The sequence below is a fragment of the Betta splendens genome, chromosome 4 (genome assembly GCF_900634795.4).
Source record: "Betta splendens chromosome 4, fBetSpl5.4, whole genome shotgun sequence".
Lineage (NCBI taxonomy): Eukaryota > Metazoa > Chordata > Actinopteri > Anabantiformes > Osphronemidae > Betta > Betta splendens.
Genome location: NC_040884.2, coordinates 4,803,451 through 4,817,246, shown reverse-complemented (window position 1 = coordinate 4,817,246; position 13,796 = coordinate 4,803,451). Strand labels below are relative to the sequence as shown.

At 43.7% G+C, this 13,796-nt stretch overlaps 2 protein-coding genes across 3 annotated transcripts in view; one reads left to right on the top strand and one right to left on the bottom strand.

The window, feature by feature from the left end:
• Nucleotides 1–387: 387 nt before the first annotated feature.
• Nucleotides 388–5,619, bottom strand: ak4 (adenylate kinase 4). The gene is made up of 5 exons (XM_029146134.3): nucleotides 5,096–5,619; nucleotides 4,273–4,392; nucleotides 2,835–3,007; nucleotides 2,263–2,381; nucleotides 388–1,821 (listed from the first exon to the last, which is right to left on the bottom strand). The coding sequence occupies exons 1-5, from the start codon at nucleotides 5,235–5,237 to the stop codon at nucleotides 1,695–1,697; spliced, it is 681 nt and encodes a 226-aa protein (XP_029001967.1). The 5' UTR covers nucleotides 5,238–5,619; the 3' UTR covers nucleotides 388–1,694.
• Nucleotides 5,620–6,336: 717 nt separating this feature from the next.
• jak1 (Janus kinase 1) overlaps nucleotides 6,337–13,796 on the top strand; it is a 24,713-nt gene continuing 17,253 nt past the window's right edge. The window contains exon 1 of one of the 2 annotated variants that reach the window (XM_029146125.3): nucleotides 6,337–6,643. The gene's annotated coding sequence lies outside the window, so the exon portion shown is untranslated. Of the gene's footprint in view, nucleotides 6,644–10,980; nucleotides 11,249–13,796 lie in introns of those variants that run through there. The other variant, XM_029146124.3, reaches the window with a different exon arrangement.

Below are 13,796 nucleotides of genomic sequence, written 5' to 3'. Positions count from 1 at the left end.
ATAAACACAGCTGATCGGGCTGTAATCTGCAGGAGCTCCACACCAGCTCTGGCTCACGGGGTTTATTTACAGCACTGAGAGGATTAGAGGAGGCGATACGGGCACCGGCCCTGGGTTCACTGCAGTACGTGCGTGTCGTGCAGGTTCTGCGCTCGGCGCGCGGAGGTTCGCTCGGCCCCCTGCTGCTTCCTGTTTTTCTCACATGATAGAAAAGACCGAGGATGAACGAGGGGAGGAGCGACTGTTCTTTTTTTTTTACTAGAGAGAGAGAAAACGAAAGAAAGAAAGAAAGCAAGAAGAGGTTGTCATAGTTACATATAATAATAATAATAATAATAATAGTCTCACAATCTGCTGAACACAGGACACATTAAACAAGGACAGGTGTTTGCATGACAATGGAAGCAGCCACCAGAGTGTTTTATTGTTCTGGAAATGTAACACCACACGTGCATGTCACAAAAATGGGGAAGACAGAAGCCACAGTTACACAACAGCTGAGGGGTGCGGTCGAGTCTGTCTCCACTTACACCATAAGCCCAAACGGGCCGAGCATCCCAGACACACTGGGCCCAGCAGAAAGCAGACTGCTGAGCACCTCCCACTTCATGGACGGGACCGGACACACACCAGCCGCACACGTCTGCACCTGAAGGCACCGACACTCGCACTCACACCTCTTTGGTCTCCTGATAAAGTCCAGCTTAGAATGGTCTCTGCAAGCGGTTTACACTTTATTCTCTCTGAATGGTTGAGAAATGGTTTAGAAAGTAGCTGCATGCTAAGGAAATACTGGACATGCAAATGAATATGAAATGAAATGAATGTTGTTCATCATCAAAATATAAAAATGATCAATTCAGACTAAAGTTACAACCCACTGCTATTTTAAAGCTGAACAAACTGCACACGCTTCATATGATAATGGTGATAATCTCATGAGTGTGGAGCTCTAACACCTTACAGCACAATATATTTAAAGGAATGTAACAGTCGTAAGCTTCGCTTACAGCTCCAGTACCAACCCAAGGTAAGATAAACCCTTTATAGAGTGACAGAAACAGAGTAGAAAAGATTTAACCCCTAAATGACTACGAAAGACTGATTCTCTGTGAATCTGTCGGTGCATTTAAGAAAAACAGCTCTTTAGTTCCTCATAAAGTATTTGCACTTTGTCCGGTATTTAAAGAGTTTCGCCCCAAATCTATTAAGCATTAGAGATGAATGTTTGCATCGGTACAAAACTACAATTTATAAAACAAATCAAATATAGATTTAATTCAATATCGTCTCTTATTGCTTCCATTAAAATTCTTTTGGCGCAACACTTTATCAAAGTTCACTGTATAATTTTTACTATATCCTTGAATTACAGTTTTGGTTTACAGTTTTAAACTGGATGTCTTATGGTTTCTAGTGAATAGAATATTGGTTGTGAGGTGCCGCCGGTAAATAAATATTATTTATGCTGTTGGGCTGTTTTTAGGTCAGATCACTATAAAAAAGTAAAATGTATTAGGGATCCTATGCAATCTACCTTATAAAGCTTGTGTTCAAAAACACGTTGGCAGACTACAGAGTTGTTCAGCGCCAGTCCATTAACCATGAAACCTGACACCCAGCCTGGAGGAGCCTCGACCCACTTCCTCTGCAGCCTCTGACGTTTCCCCGCTGTCCCCTGGTTCCCGGCCGCGTCAGGGCGTCTGCGTTCGGCAGGTTTCTGTGGGCTGCGTGTGCATCTTGGTGCTGAGGAGGGAGTTGATATAAGGCCAGATCCGATTGGTGTCGGTGCCAGAGAACGAGTGGAGGATCCCCTGTGTCCTGCGTGAAGAAATGAATGCTGTTAAAAAAAACTTTATTGTTTTAACAAATTTTTAAGATTTTATCTTAATCAGTCAATTATTTCCAGGGCCGTATTAACCTTTTTGACGACCCATGGGCTGAACTGTTCAGCTGGATTCCTGGTCTTGTAATTCCATTGAAAACCACTATACAGTCACATCTTTTAAATGTGGGCTCAATAATACATTTACTTAAAAAACCTAAACCTAAAGTCCCTAAAACACGATCACAGCTATCAGCAAACATGTGGAACGGGAGGATGAAGCGCTTTGTTGATGTTAGCGTCAGTTAATGTTTAGTTAACAGGTGTATGACCATTTAATGGGTCACTAATTTCACACTCATGGTGCTGCGCTCGTCTAAACGCAACCAGCGGCTGCAGTCGGGTCACTTCACACCAAGAGGGAGGCGTTTACTGACTTGTACACGTCTATGACAGGCTTGGCCACGTCCTTGTAGTGTCTGAGTCGGGCCATCAGGGCTTCTGGCTTGTCATCGTCGTGCTGAATCAGAGGCTCGCCGGTGACGTCGTCTTTACCCTGAGGTTTCAGCACCAGGTCACAGGTCATGCAACACAATCAAACAGAGAACACATGCACTGTGTGTCCACTTATGACTCTTTTCATCCCAGACCTCGTAGGTCTGTTGCAGGTTACCCATTTTTGCATATGTTCCAATTCAAAGAGCTCACGTTGAAGATGCAAACTAAACGTGGCTCTGCTGGGAACAGAGGGAACCCGGCGTGAAGCATATTGGTTCTCTCTTAACCCTTTAACCCACTCACTGTTTGCTTGTACTTCTTAAAAGTGTAAAGTTGTAATGTCATTTTGAAACGCTCCCACCCAGCGAAGCAGAGAATTAAATCCATACCAACTTGAAAGGACACAAATGCTGCAGTAAAAAGACTAAATGGCAAATTTGGCCTGGAGAAAATCAATAAAATTCCGCAACATTTGTAAATGCCAAGCAGAATAATTCGAGAGTTGTGGGACCTGCACTCGGGGCGGGTTGAAGCCCATGTTGTAGACCCTCCCGCTGGCGGGGTGGATCCAGCGGTCGCTGAGTCGCTCCCGCAGGGTCTCGTAGGGGATGTTAAGGCTGATGACCAAGTCAAGCTGATACAGGCTGTTCAGCGCCAGCGCCTGCGCCAGGGTCCGGGGAAAACCTGACCCGAAAGGAGAGAGAGAGAGAGAGCGAGAGAGAGAGAGAGAGAGGAGCAGCGTGAGAGACGAAACGATGACATGTGAGATTTGGTTTTCTGCACGAACATGTTCTACAATAAAGCCGCACAGTCCATAAAACTGCTTCCCCATTTTCAGGCATACTTTCATTTTCTAGATCCAAGCGTTTCCACTTTTTAAGTAAAATCACGTGAATGAGCCCAATGAAAAAGCTTCCAGACGCACGCAGTAAAAACAAGATGTCGGCAAGATTTTAGAAAACAGCAGACAAGATAACACGCTCCATGTTTATACGATTGGGTGATTTTGGATTACTTTGCCAATAATCTCTATGGGGGAACGCTTCCCTCCACTGGGAGCTCAAGGGGACTTCCAGTAAACTGCCACTAGGGTTGATAGGGATTCTGTGCCTTGCTCAAGGACACAGCAGACTTAGCTCAGATGGGGAGGATGAATACAGACCTCCACTTACAGCCATTGTCTCTCTAAAACCACAAACCCTGAGAATGTGTTTGGACGCGTCCTCAGCGTATTGCTTCCATGTGTGGAAACTGGCATGGCTCTTACTCCTTTTACTGGGCCGGTACTGAGCTGTTGAACCTCTAAGCGCCAGAGAACCGCCTGCGAGGGGCAAACGGATCAGAAGGCGACGGCCCACGTCTGCGGACTGTGCCTTTTTACCAAGCGGATGTGTTGACAAACCAAAAGCATAAAGACGTGCACGCGAATCAATGCTCTGCATCTCCTGCCAATGTGTCTGTTTACTGATCGTGGTCCAGGGCTCAAATCGGATCAACGCCGACTAGGTCGCTTCATCGATATTTGGCGCTTCTCTCGCGGATGACGTTTAATATTTAACCGCGACACAAGTGCAACGATCTCCTGAGTTCCTTGTCAAAGGTTGCTAAGAAGACGCTTGGTCGTGAATAAATTATAACTGGTGCAGGAGTTGGCGCGAGCGCGGGGAACTTGGATGACCCTGCTCATATTCACAGCAAACGACTGGTCGGCGCTTTCATTCAAGCTTTCTTTCTTTGTTTTGGTCTTTATTAGCTCATGAATAACCGCTGGGGAGGCGCATCCACTACACTCAGTGTTCCTCAAGGTCAAGTGGAGGAGACATTTTGCACACTGTGGCGCCTGATCGCATTTGGAGACGTCCCGTGAGCTAAATTATGCATCACAGCGGAGAATAAAGCGGGAACCACGCACTCCGACCGCGACGGAGCAAAAACCCTGCGTCACTCACCGTCCAGCAGCCAGCTGTGGCCGCCCAGCTGCTCCAGCCGCGGCAGCATCAGTCTGGTCATCACGTGGTCCGGCACCAGCATGCCTCTGTCCACGTAGGTCTTCACCAGCACGCCGGCCTCTGATGCACACAACGCACTCACATGAGGACGGTGTCGGACCTGTGCCAGGTCGCGTTTCACCCAACACACAAAAAAGGACAATACGGACAAGTTCACGCCAGCTGAGCATTTGGTTAATGTAACCATCTGGGAAAATGGGAACAGGGAGAAGATTGAAAACATCACAGCAAGGTCAGCAACCCACTTGTTTACAGTAACACTGGAGCCTCGGGGATCGATATTGACGCCAAGTTGCTGAATTCATTACGAAAACGCAGCTGTAAAACTGGCCAACCTGGTTTTAAAGCAAACAGGGGAACAGCACAGTCATCCTGACATTCAAGAAACCCCAATTTTAATGAATTTTTTTTTTAAGCCAGACGTGCACACTGAACTCAGTGCTAGTGTCAGGATTCACGAGCTGGACACACGCTGGGATTCCCAGTTGGTGGGGGAGTTTAAAGAGACACAACCAGGACAGAGTGTGTGTTTGGGAGAATGAATGTAATAAATGAAAAACTTGACATGTTTTTGATCGGGGAGTTTGAACTCAGGATAAAAACATTCTGCCAACTCCCCTTCTTCTATAATTGCATGTTTGTGAGAGTTACGCAAAACTCAAATGGAAAAATAAACATTTGAATTAACGCCTGCAGAGACGCGTCCACGCAAATGCCTCTTCCTGTTGACGCCGCCGTTGGAACATCTGGGCTCGTCTCCTACCTGTATTCGCCGCTATGCTCTCTCGTAGGTAGTGGCCACTGGACAGGTACTGCAGGCCAAAGCTTTGCGCGATCCTCTTGGATATGGTTCCTTTTCCTGATCCAGGTGGACCCATGATAGCCGCCCGGAATAACTTGGCCATGTCCTCGTCAACGAGCGCCTCAGATGCACACAATGGGTCGTTTTGATCCCGTCTGTGCCCGAGCGAGCGAAGAAAGGGACCTCTTAATTCAGCTCCTAATCAGTTGCACGCCACGAGGAATCAAACAAGTACAACGCCCCGGCGGCTCGTAAACTTGCGGGGTGGAAGTTGGAGGCTATCGGCCGTTAGTTACGCTGCGCGCACCGCGTGCACGCATCGGGGCTCTCCTGCTGCACGACTGGGACCGAGTCAGAACGCCGTCTCCCCGTCTCCCCCCAGCGCCGTTAGAGGTGGCATAGCGCACGTCTACGTCTTTAAGAGAAGAGAGTTTTCTCCGCGAATGAATGAGGGAGTCTCCACAACGCCCTATTTTTCTGCGCACATCATCCAGAAAAAATGCGGATGGACAATTTGCGCGAACTTCGCGGGGTAAACTGGTTAATGTAGTTTTTATGCGGCGTTCAACTGTAGTCTACAACAAAACCGCCTATCTGTCTGTCTGTCTGTCTGTCTGTCTGTCTGTCTATCTATCTATCTATCTATCTATCTATCTATCTATCTATCTATCTATCTATCTATCTATCTATCTATCTATCTTTAAGGAGAAAGCAAGAAAATAAATTGAGAATTTTTCATTTAATTTAAAGTAATTTGAACACAATGCAATGGATTTGTGCACGGTAAATTTAGACCAGTGTGTGCACCGTCAGACTGTTGGGTTTGGCTCCTATAAAGTTGTTTTCACGTGCATGCACATGAATTATCAGATAGTCACATCTTTGCGATGACTTTGGGGGACTAAGAGTCACAACAGACGGCGGTGACAGGGACGTAGGTATAATTATTCACCACGGTCCTGAGACTCGGTTTTGCGTTTAACAGACACAGCTGCGTGTTCGGTCACTAGTTGGAGAAGCGGTCTATTCTAGGAGCCCACCACTTGTAGCCAGCATTCTCCCCTCAGATCAGAGCTTTTTATTACTGGCCAACGGTGCGCGGGCTCCGTCGTCCGCGTGGCTGCGCACAGCTGGCAACAGGCGCACAAAGTCGCTGTCACTGCGCGCAACGTTTGCGGACGGGAGGGATCGAGAGTACTTGTTGCGAGCCGTACGGCGGCGGCAGCGTCCCGGAGCTGTCAAACGCTGCGCACCGCCTCCAGTCAGTGGAGGCAGCAGACTAATCCGTCAGACAAACAACTCGCAAGATTAACCTTTTTTTAGCCTCGCCAAACTCGGCGTCGTCTCCGCACCCGGAAGCCTGCTTTTAAAATCACAATCGGTTTGTCACATGGCTTTGGAGAATTCAATAACAACAAAAAATGGCGACAATCACGTTGCACTGTGTGGTCTTGCTGCGTCATTAAAAATATTCATGTAAACACGGAGGATTGAACGGGAAATCTGCAGGTAAGTCCGCTAAATGTTTGTTGTTTATTCAACGCGGATTGAATGTCGTAAAGAATAATTTCTTATATTTAGCCCCTTAAAGCATGCTGTTTGTTTTTGCCCAGAAAAGGGGTGTGTAGGATGCAACGCTGGGCGTTAACGTTTGGCTACACAACAGTCTGTGCGAACATTGCACTTAGCTACGTTTTCCCTTTACGCGCTCTTTGGAGAGCGTGTTCGTTTGCTTTTTCCTATTATCACGGTCGTGCATGCTTTGAAATTATGACGCGAAGCGCGGCGGTCTCTAGATTTTTGCCAACTTTTTGTTCATTCGTGGGAAAACAGCAACAAGCTCGCGCGCGGTTTTGTTTCACTTGGCGCCGTCGTCTTTATTCCTCGGCGCTCGCGTCAACGCGAGAACCGCATCCGCGTCTGGGGTTTGCAGTGAGTGGGTCACAAGTCATTCCTCGCGTCTTTACAGCGCGTGTGAGGGGGGTTTATGCAACATGGATGTGCGTTCGCCGCGGGGGCTCTGACGGACGCCGACGACCACGGACGCAGCCTCGAGGCGCCGCTTGTGCGTGCTTCCCCTTCCTCCGCTCAGGTACCGCACATGTTGCTTCGCCGTCCGCGTCTGTCGTGAACGTTTTTGGGCCAGTGCCCGGTGCAGCGGGGCTAATGGAGTTGTTTACATGAAGTGCGGAGGGCGGACTGACGACGGGGAGGAGGAGGAGGAGCAGCGACGTCGGCCAGCGACGCGACCGGACTTGCTCTCACTGACGGGGCGGAGGGGGGGCAGAGGGGGGCGGATCCCAGAGACGGGGATCATAACAAGTCTGACGTCACTCGGCCTTGAGGTTGATATGTAATAACGTACAGTTCAGAAATATTACTTCGCTACTGCTAACAAGAAAAAGGTGAGGTGTTTAAAAGAAATGCACTGAACAGAAGAACAACAAAGATTTAATACAGTCAAAAAGCCAATGAGGCACTTTTATTGCTTTTTAAACAGGAAATTTTTCCAAAAAACATTATCTTTTCTGAGACACAGGTAGAAGTAACATATGTGATATTGTTTGCTCGTTTATAATAGTTCTAATAATAATGGACTGTTAATCTGTTGTGCAGCTTTATGTCTTTAAGAACCATAGACATAAATAAAATCCACAGTGAAGGTACCTCTTGCCAATGCTTTGTATGGGATACGAGCTGACAAGCCGCCTGCCTGTAAATACGAAGGACCGGTCCGACGCAGCGCCTGTTGTGAAGCCATGGACTGCTAGACTTGACAGGCTGCCCTGGTTCAGTTATCACAGTGCTGATGCTGTCCCCATCGAAGGTACAGTACTGTGATAACTGAAGGATGGCAGCCAACTTGACACCAGGATCAGAGCCAAGGAGCTGGAGGACCGAGAAGGCGGCTCAGCGTGTACGTGAGATGCAACGGAGGAAACAGAATATATCTATAGGATGCTACATGCTCCCGTTCATTCTGTCAGTATATTGTGACGTTCTTAGCTGGCAAATAGTAAAATTATGCAAATCCTGCTAGTGAATCTTCGCTACTCATGTAACATCTGCTTAACTGACTTGAATAACAGAGTTTTGATACCGTCCTGTCCCACTGACAGCACAGGTGCACTACACATTGCTGTCAACAGAGGGAGCTAAAGATCCATCAATGTAGCCTGAGCCCCAAGCACTTATTGTAGGTATATGCCTTTTTGTGCCATATGTTACCGAATTCAGGCAAAAAGAGTGCGTTATGTTGAACACTACAGTAGAAGCCAAGAATCATTTTAAATCCAGCTGAAACCAGAAAGGGAAGCGCTCATTCCTTGTTCTGTGATCGTGTGGTGACGGTTTGTCACTAAACAAGAACGTTGAGCACGATTCAGACAGTAGCAAATTACAGTGTGTGTGAGCTCCACAGCTGCAGCTGTCCTTGGGTTGTGAAATGTGAACTAATTGTTTTAATTGGTTGTGGGTAACTTTGAAGATATGCCATCAAAATCTGCTAGATGTTTCTGCTAGATATTTGCTATTTTATTCACGATGAATCATACTTTTCAGGACATTACTTAGAAAAATACATGTACTTGTGAGTCATGTCGCATACACCACAGGTCACTCTCCACCTGTCCCTGGTATATTTCACACAAAGGGTACACACTGAAGCTACTGTGGAAATCCCCCAAGAGTCATACATATTTTGTTTTTGTCTCACTAACCTCCATCTGCTCGCGCTCATATGTTTTTTTCTGACTCACCGGGTGATATTTAAGATCCTCTGAGGTAATTTCTTATCTAATAAAGTGAACAGCATAACAGAACGGGCACCAAGCCTCGTGTTGCAGGACGGTGTGCTCAGCTGGTTCAGGGTGTGCTACAGCCAAAACTCCACTTCGTGATTGTGGGGAATTTCTGTGTCACTTCCTACAGTGAAAGACAATACTTGACTACTGGGATGTGGACTGGGAAATCCCTCCCTTAAAATGTGTTGCATAGTTTTTTCTCATAGAAACCTTCACATCCTTGTTCTTTAAGTTGCAGGAATAAAGTAGATTGTTTTACTGTAGATCTACAAAGCGTTCGGTGTCTTTCCTCCTTTATACGCAGTGGATTTGTTTAGTGTTTGTAACACTAATAGGTTTGTAGTTGTAAGCAGATACGGTTATTGTTTTATCTTTAATGTTTAGCCTATATTTGTGAACACTGATGAGAAGGAAAACCACAATCATCTCTTTAAAACTTGTAATGAAAATTAATATTAATAAACACTCTCTTTAATAGATGTATAAAAATGCTGTATATTGAGTGTTTTTGAATGATTGTCCATTAACTTTACCATGAATATGTTCTTGTTTGTGATCCCTGCTTCTTAAAAGCTACATTTTAGTTAGAAACTGGCATATACTTGTAAGTTGCAGGATAATCACTTAGAAGTGTGGTAAGACATTTTTATGTTGTGGAGACGAATACGGTTGGGATACTGGCACCGCTTTGCCACTGGAATGCACTCAGATGGTTTCCAGTGATGAAAGCTCTTCCAGAAGGATGGTTATGGTCATTTGCAGGAGATCTGCAGATTGCAGTGATGTTTACGACCACAGGCTCTTGCTGCATGTTTTGTGTTTCTGCAAAAACATATTTTCCTCACAGGGATGTTTTTGATAGAACAAAGAAGTGAAAAACAAAGAATTTCTTCAGGCATATTTTGCCTTTAATCACCAGTAACTAGATTAAAAAAAAAACATTTCTAGAAAGAAACTCACTAAAAATGCTGTAATCCTGAATTCTTTTCTGAAGAATTGCTAAAGGTTGCTGCAGCATTTAAACTATGGTTGAAAGTAGTTGATAAATTTAAAGTATAGCTGAATGTATCTGAAGAGAAATTAGAGTTGTTTTAACACAGATCAATATTTGCACTTTCACTTTATGTGCCAGTTTATTAGTATAAATTAAAATCTCTTACAAACAGCTGTTTTTGCTGTTTGGTTCTTCAGGTTATCCGTTAAAGTTATATAGAAAATTTATATTTTTTTATTGCACTGGTTACAAGATAAGTAATGAAACATTAAAGTGGATTTTGATATTACTTTTCCTTGTTTTGTTTACAGTTTAATAGTAAGAATACATTTTGTTTTTTGGCTTGTATGTATAAAAATACAAAAACAACACAACAAGACACATTCACTTTAATTGCTTGGTTCTCAAACCTCTAAATCAAAGATTTGATTCATATGTCATGAACTTGAGAGAAGCTAAAGCATTACTGGATATTAAAACATCAACAATTTATTACAAAGATAAACTGGACCAGTTTGGCTTCCGAGGGATTTTAATTATTCTGCAATGGATTGGATCTATTTTAAAAAGGCAGTTTTTACTGTACCTCTGTGCAAAACTGTACACAATCCAGTTAAGTCCATAATGTTTATTTATAATCAAGAAGGGCTTCACACCTATGAAATCAGAGCCAAACAAATTGAACTGATGGATGTAAAATTTGCAGCACCATTTATTATTTATTCACTTCAATACCAATTAGTAAAAGATGGACCATCACAATTGAATCATAATTCATCTACTAGTTCCCTGTGGATTTGTTTTATCCGTTTATTGATTTGAAGAAATTAATGTAATATCTGATTTACATAAGTCAGAAGAATAATGTGTGATGAGTAGATATAGAAAGATCCTTTTCTACTATGTCCCCCACAAAGAAGATTTTACGTAAATATAAATATGTACAAGTTTTAATACGCTGCTCAGGGTTAATGTCGTCATCATGACTGACGGGCCGACCAACCAATCAGCGGCCGTGATCACTCGAAGGTTACTGCGTTGTTTTCGGGAAAGGGGCTCGGCTTAACAGGAAGGGTTAGCAAGACGAGAGACGGAGAGCGTCTCCGTTCGAACTCGCAAATACCCCAAAATTCCGTGGATTTATCTTAACGTTTCCTTTTGTTTGGATACTGGATATTTCCTTGGGAAGCTGTGAGGTCAAACTGCCGACGAGCGATACTTTAAGTCCGCGTGAAGAGGAGCTCCAACTCGGTCGAAGCCTCTGATGCACTAAACGAAACGGAAGTAACTTGCCAGCTGTCTGGCTAAGCTCGCTAGGTGAGTAAATGCCCATTATTAGTTTACTTTTCCACAGAAAGTAGAGCGTGTCGTCAGACCTGCTTGTTTGCCAGCCTCCCTCGGTGTTGTCAAGCGGGAAAAAGTCCAGCTGTTGCTCGGCTTGAACTAGTAAATGGAGACGAGGCTAATGGCAGCCGACGCCAGCCCATTGGCTCGATCGCAGTGAGACTGTTCGTGTTCGGCTCAGGTGGACACATGCAACGGGGGACGGGGGGAACCACAGCCTCCAGAGGATGGATGTGTTGTGATCCGGTTCGGTCCAAGTCAGCAGCTCCGAACCTAACACGGGCCTGCGGCACTGACAGAGTTTCATCATCTCCAGACCGATGCTCGGTCACAGGGGTTTATTTATCACAGGGACCTTCCACCTTGTGTCGTTTTGAACAGTCATCTGTCTGACACAGTAGAACCGGAGAAAGCGAAAACAGTTTATAACAGGAAACAGGAACTTGTTGGATCGATCTGTTCTCGACCTCCTACACAGTGACGGTGTATGTAAGCGATGGTTCGCCTCTGGGGCCGTGAGCCATGTTTCTCTGTCATTTCACACACATTTGAGAAACTGAAAGAAGTGAATTTAGTCATTCTTGGGTGGAAAATACCATATTCGTATGTCTTTTAATGGCTTAACTAAGTGAAGATAGCTGAAGATGACACCATAAAATGTTGAATGTGCCTTTTTTTAATTTGGTGTCATTTTATTGACCAGACAATTCATTAATTAGGAAAGACATATTCATTCTCTGGAGCTGCGAAAGTGACTCAGCTGTGGTCATCCTTGTTTAGACTATGCAGCTCTAAATTATGAAAGCTCTACAAGTGGCTCCTCCCCGTGTTATACACGCACGCACGCACGCACGCACACTAAAAAGTGGTTTCTTACATGAATTTTGCATTTAAATTAGATGAAAGCACAGATTTAAGTAAATTATCTGAATATTTATATTAATGTCTGTAATAGGCTGTGGCAAATGTAAAATTAGTCAACAACTAACCATTGTCTGACTGTGGATAATTAGTTTCTAGTACTAAAGCTTTCAGGGTTATGTTTCTTGACTAAAAGAAAACACAACTGTCATAACACAATATTTAACATCAAATAGGATGATTTTCCTTTTAGTCCTTTCCTTCACTGGGAGGATTATTAAATTGAAGTGAATACTTCTCAAATGTACTTAACATGCAACTTATGAATGAGACTCCATGACAAATTCAAATACAGTAGTTATCCAGAGAATTCACAGTAAACAATCATGTGACCGGTGCTTCAGCAGTGTAAACAAAAGGCAGTGATTTGTTTAGTTTAGTTTTTGTGTCATGTCCTTCTTCCTGCTGCTTGACCCAGGGATCACTGCTGGGCCAAAGCAAATAGACTGTTTCCCTGAAGGAGACCATGTCAAACCAATTCATACTGGTACAGGCTTAAAGTTAGAGTCGCAGTGAGGCCACTTCACCACAACCACATCATCTGCAAAAAAAAAAAAAAAAAACGAGAAGCAATGTCCTATTACAGACGAGCAAAAGCCGTGTGTTGTGCTTGGAGTTAGTTTGTACCAGTGAACTAAATATACGTAGAGCAGAATTTTACTCAGTAAGTTGTAGCTTCTGTACAGCAGCTGTATTTGAAGCACTGACAAACAGAAGTCCAAAGTGTTCTGTTCATGTGTGCATGTCTGTGTAAATTTGCATGCTCTGACTTGTCAGTCCTTTACACCGTGTGAGGAGTTGACCTTTAGTCATTGTGATTTTGCCTGGCTCCTCTTTTTATGACCATGATTTTATGCTTTTATAAACCTAGACATGGGAAAAGATTCATTCTGTTCCACTTTCATTTTCCTTTCTGTCTGTATCGGTATGTTACTTGTGTTTGTTTCACAGTTACCCTAAATTTGAATTAGGTAGCTTATTTGTTTTAATCTGATCTGCTCACTAACATGAGCTCAGTGGTGCCAGTGTAGTGTATTTACGTTATTTAGTGTTTTTTTTTCTGAAACTGAAGTTGGGTTGGCATCTTAAGTGTTTTCTTCAGGTGCAGCATCTTCCATCTTACAAACTTTGCATCTTTGTTTCATTTACTAAACCACCACTTTGTTTTTTTCTAATTTTTAATATATATATATAATATATATATATAATTATTTTTAGTTTCTATTAATGTTCATTTTCTTGATCACCAGATTAGTCATTTACTAAAGTGAAGTCTTGAGATGCTTAACTATTACCTTTTAATGTTGAGACAAAAAGGAAAACCACAACAATAAGCATTTAGAAGCTGTTATCATAGCCTAAAATAAGAATTGGATTAAAAACAAGTTTCTTTCAGTTACTCGTTAATAAAAACAACAATAATAGGACACACAAGGCTCTAGTATGTAAAGCATTTTCCTAATAACTGAAAACAATGTTAATTAGTTGCTGCCTTTACAACGTATTAGCATCTTATGCTGCATTAAGAGGTTTGGACCCCAAAGCTTCCAAATCCAAATATTTACAGGTTGTGAAAAACTCAGACAAGTGGAGCCACTGA

Excerpts from the sequence above, each read along its gene's own strand:
- ak4 (XM_029146134.3), bottom strand. The coding sequence starts at position 5,237 with ATGGCCAAGTTATTCCGGGCGGCTATCATGGGTCCACCTGGATCAGGA. Across the intron at positions 3,008-4,272 it reads CCACAGCTGGCTGCTGGACG|GTTTTCCCCGGACCCTGGCG; the intron begins GTGAGTGACGCA and ends CTTTCGGGTCAG. Across the intron at positions 1,822-2,262 it reads CCTGTCATAGACGTGTACAA|GACACAGGGGATCCTCCACT; the intron begins GTCAGTAAACGC and ends TTCTTCACGCAG.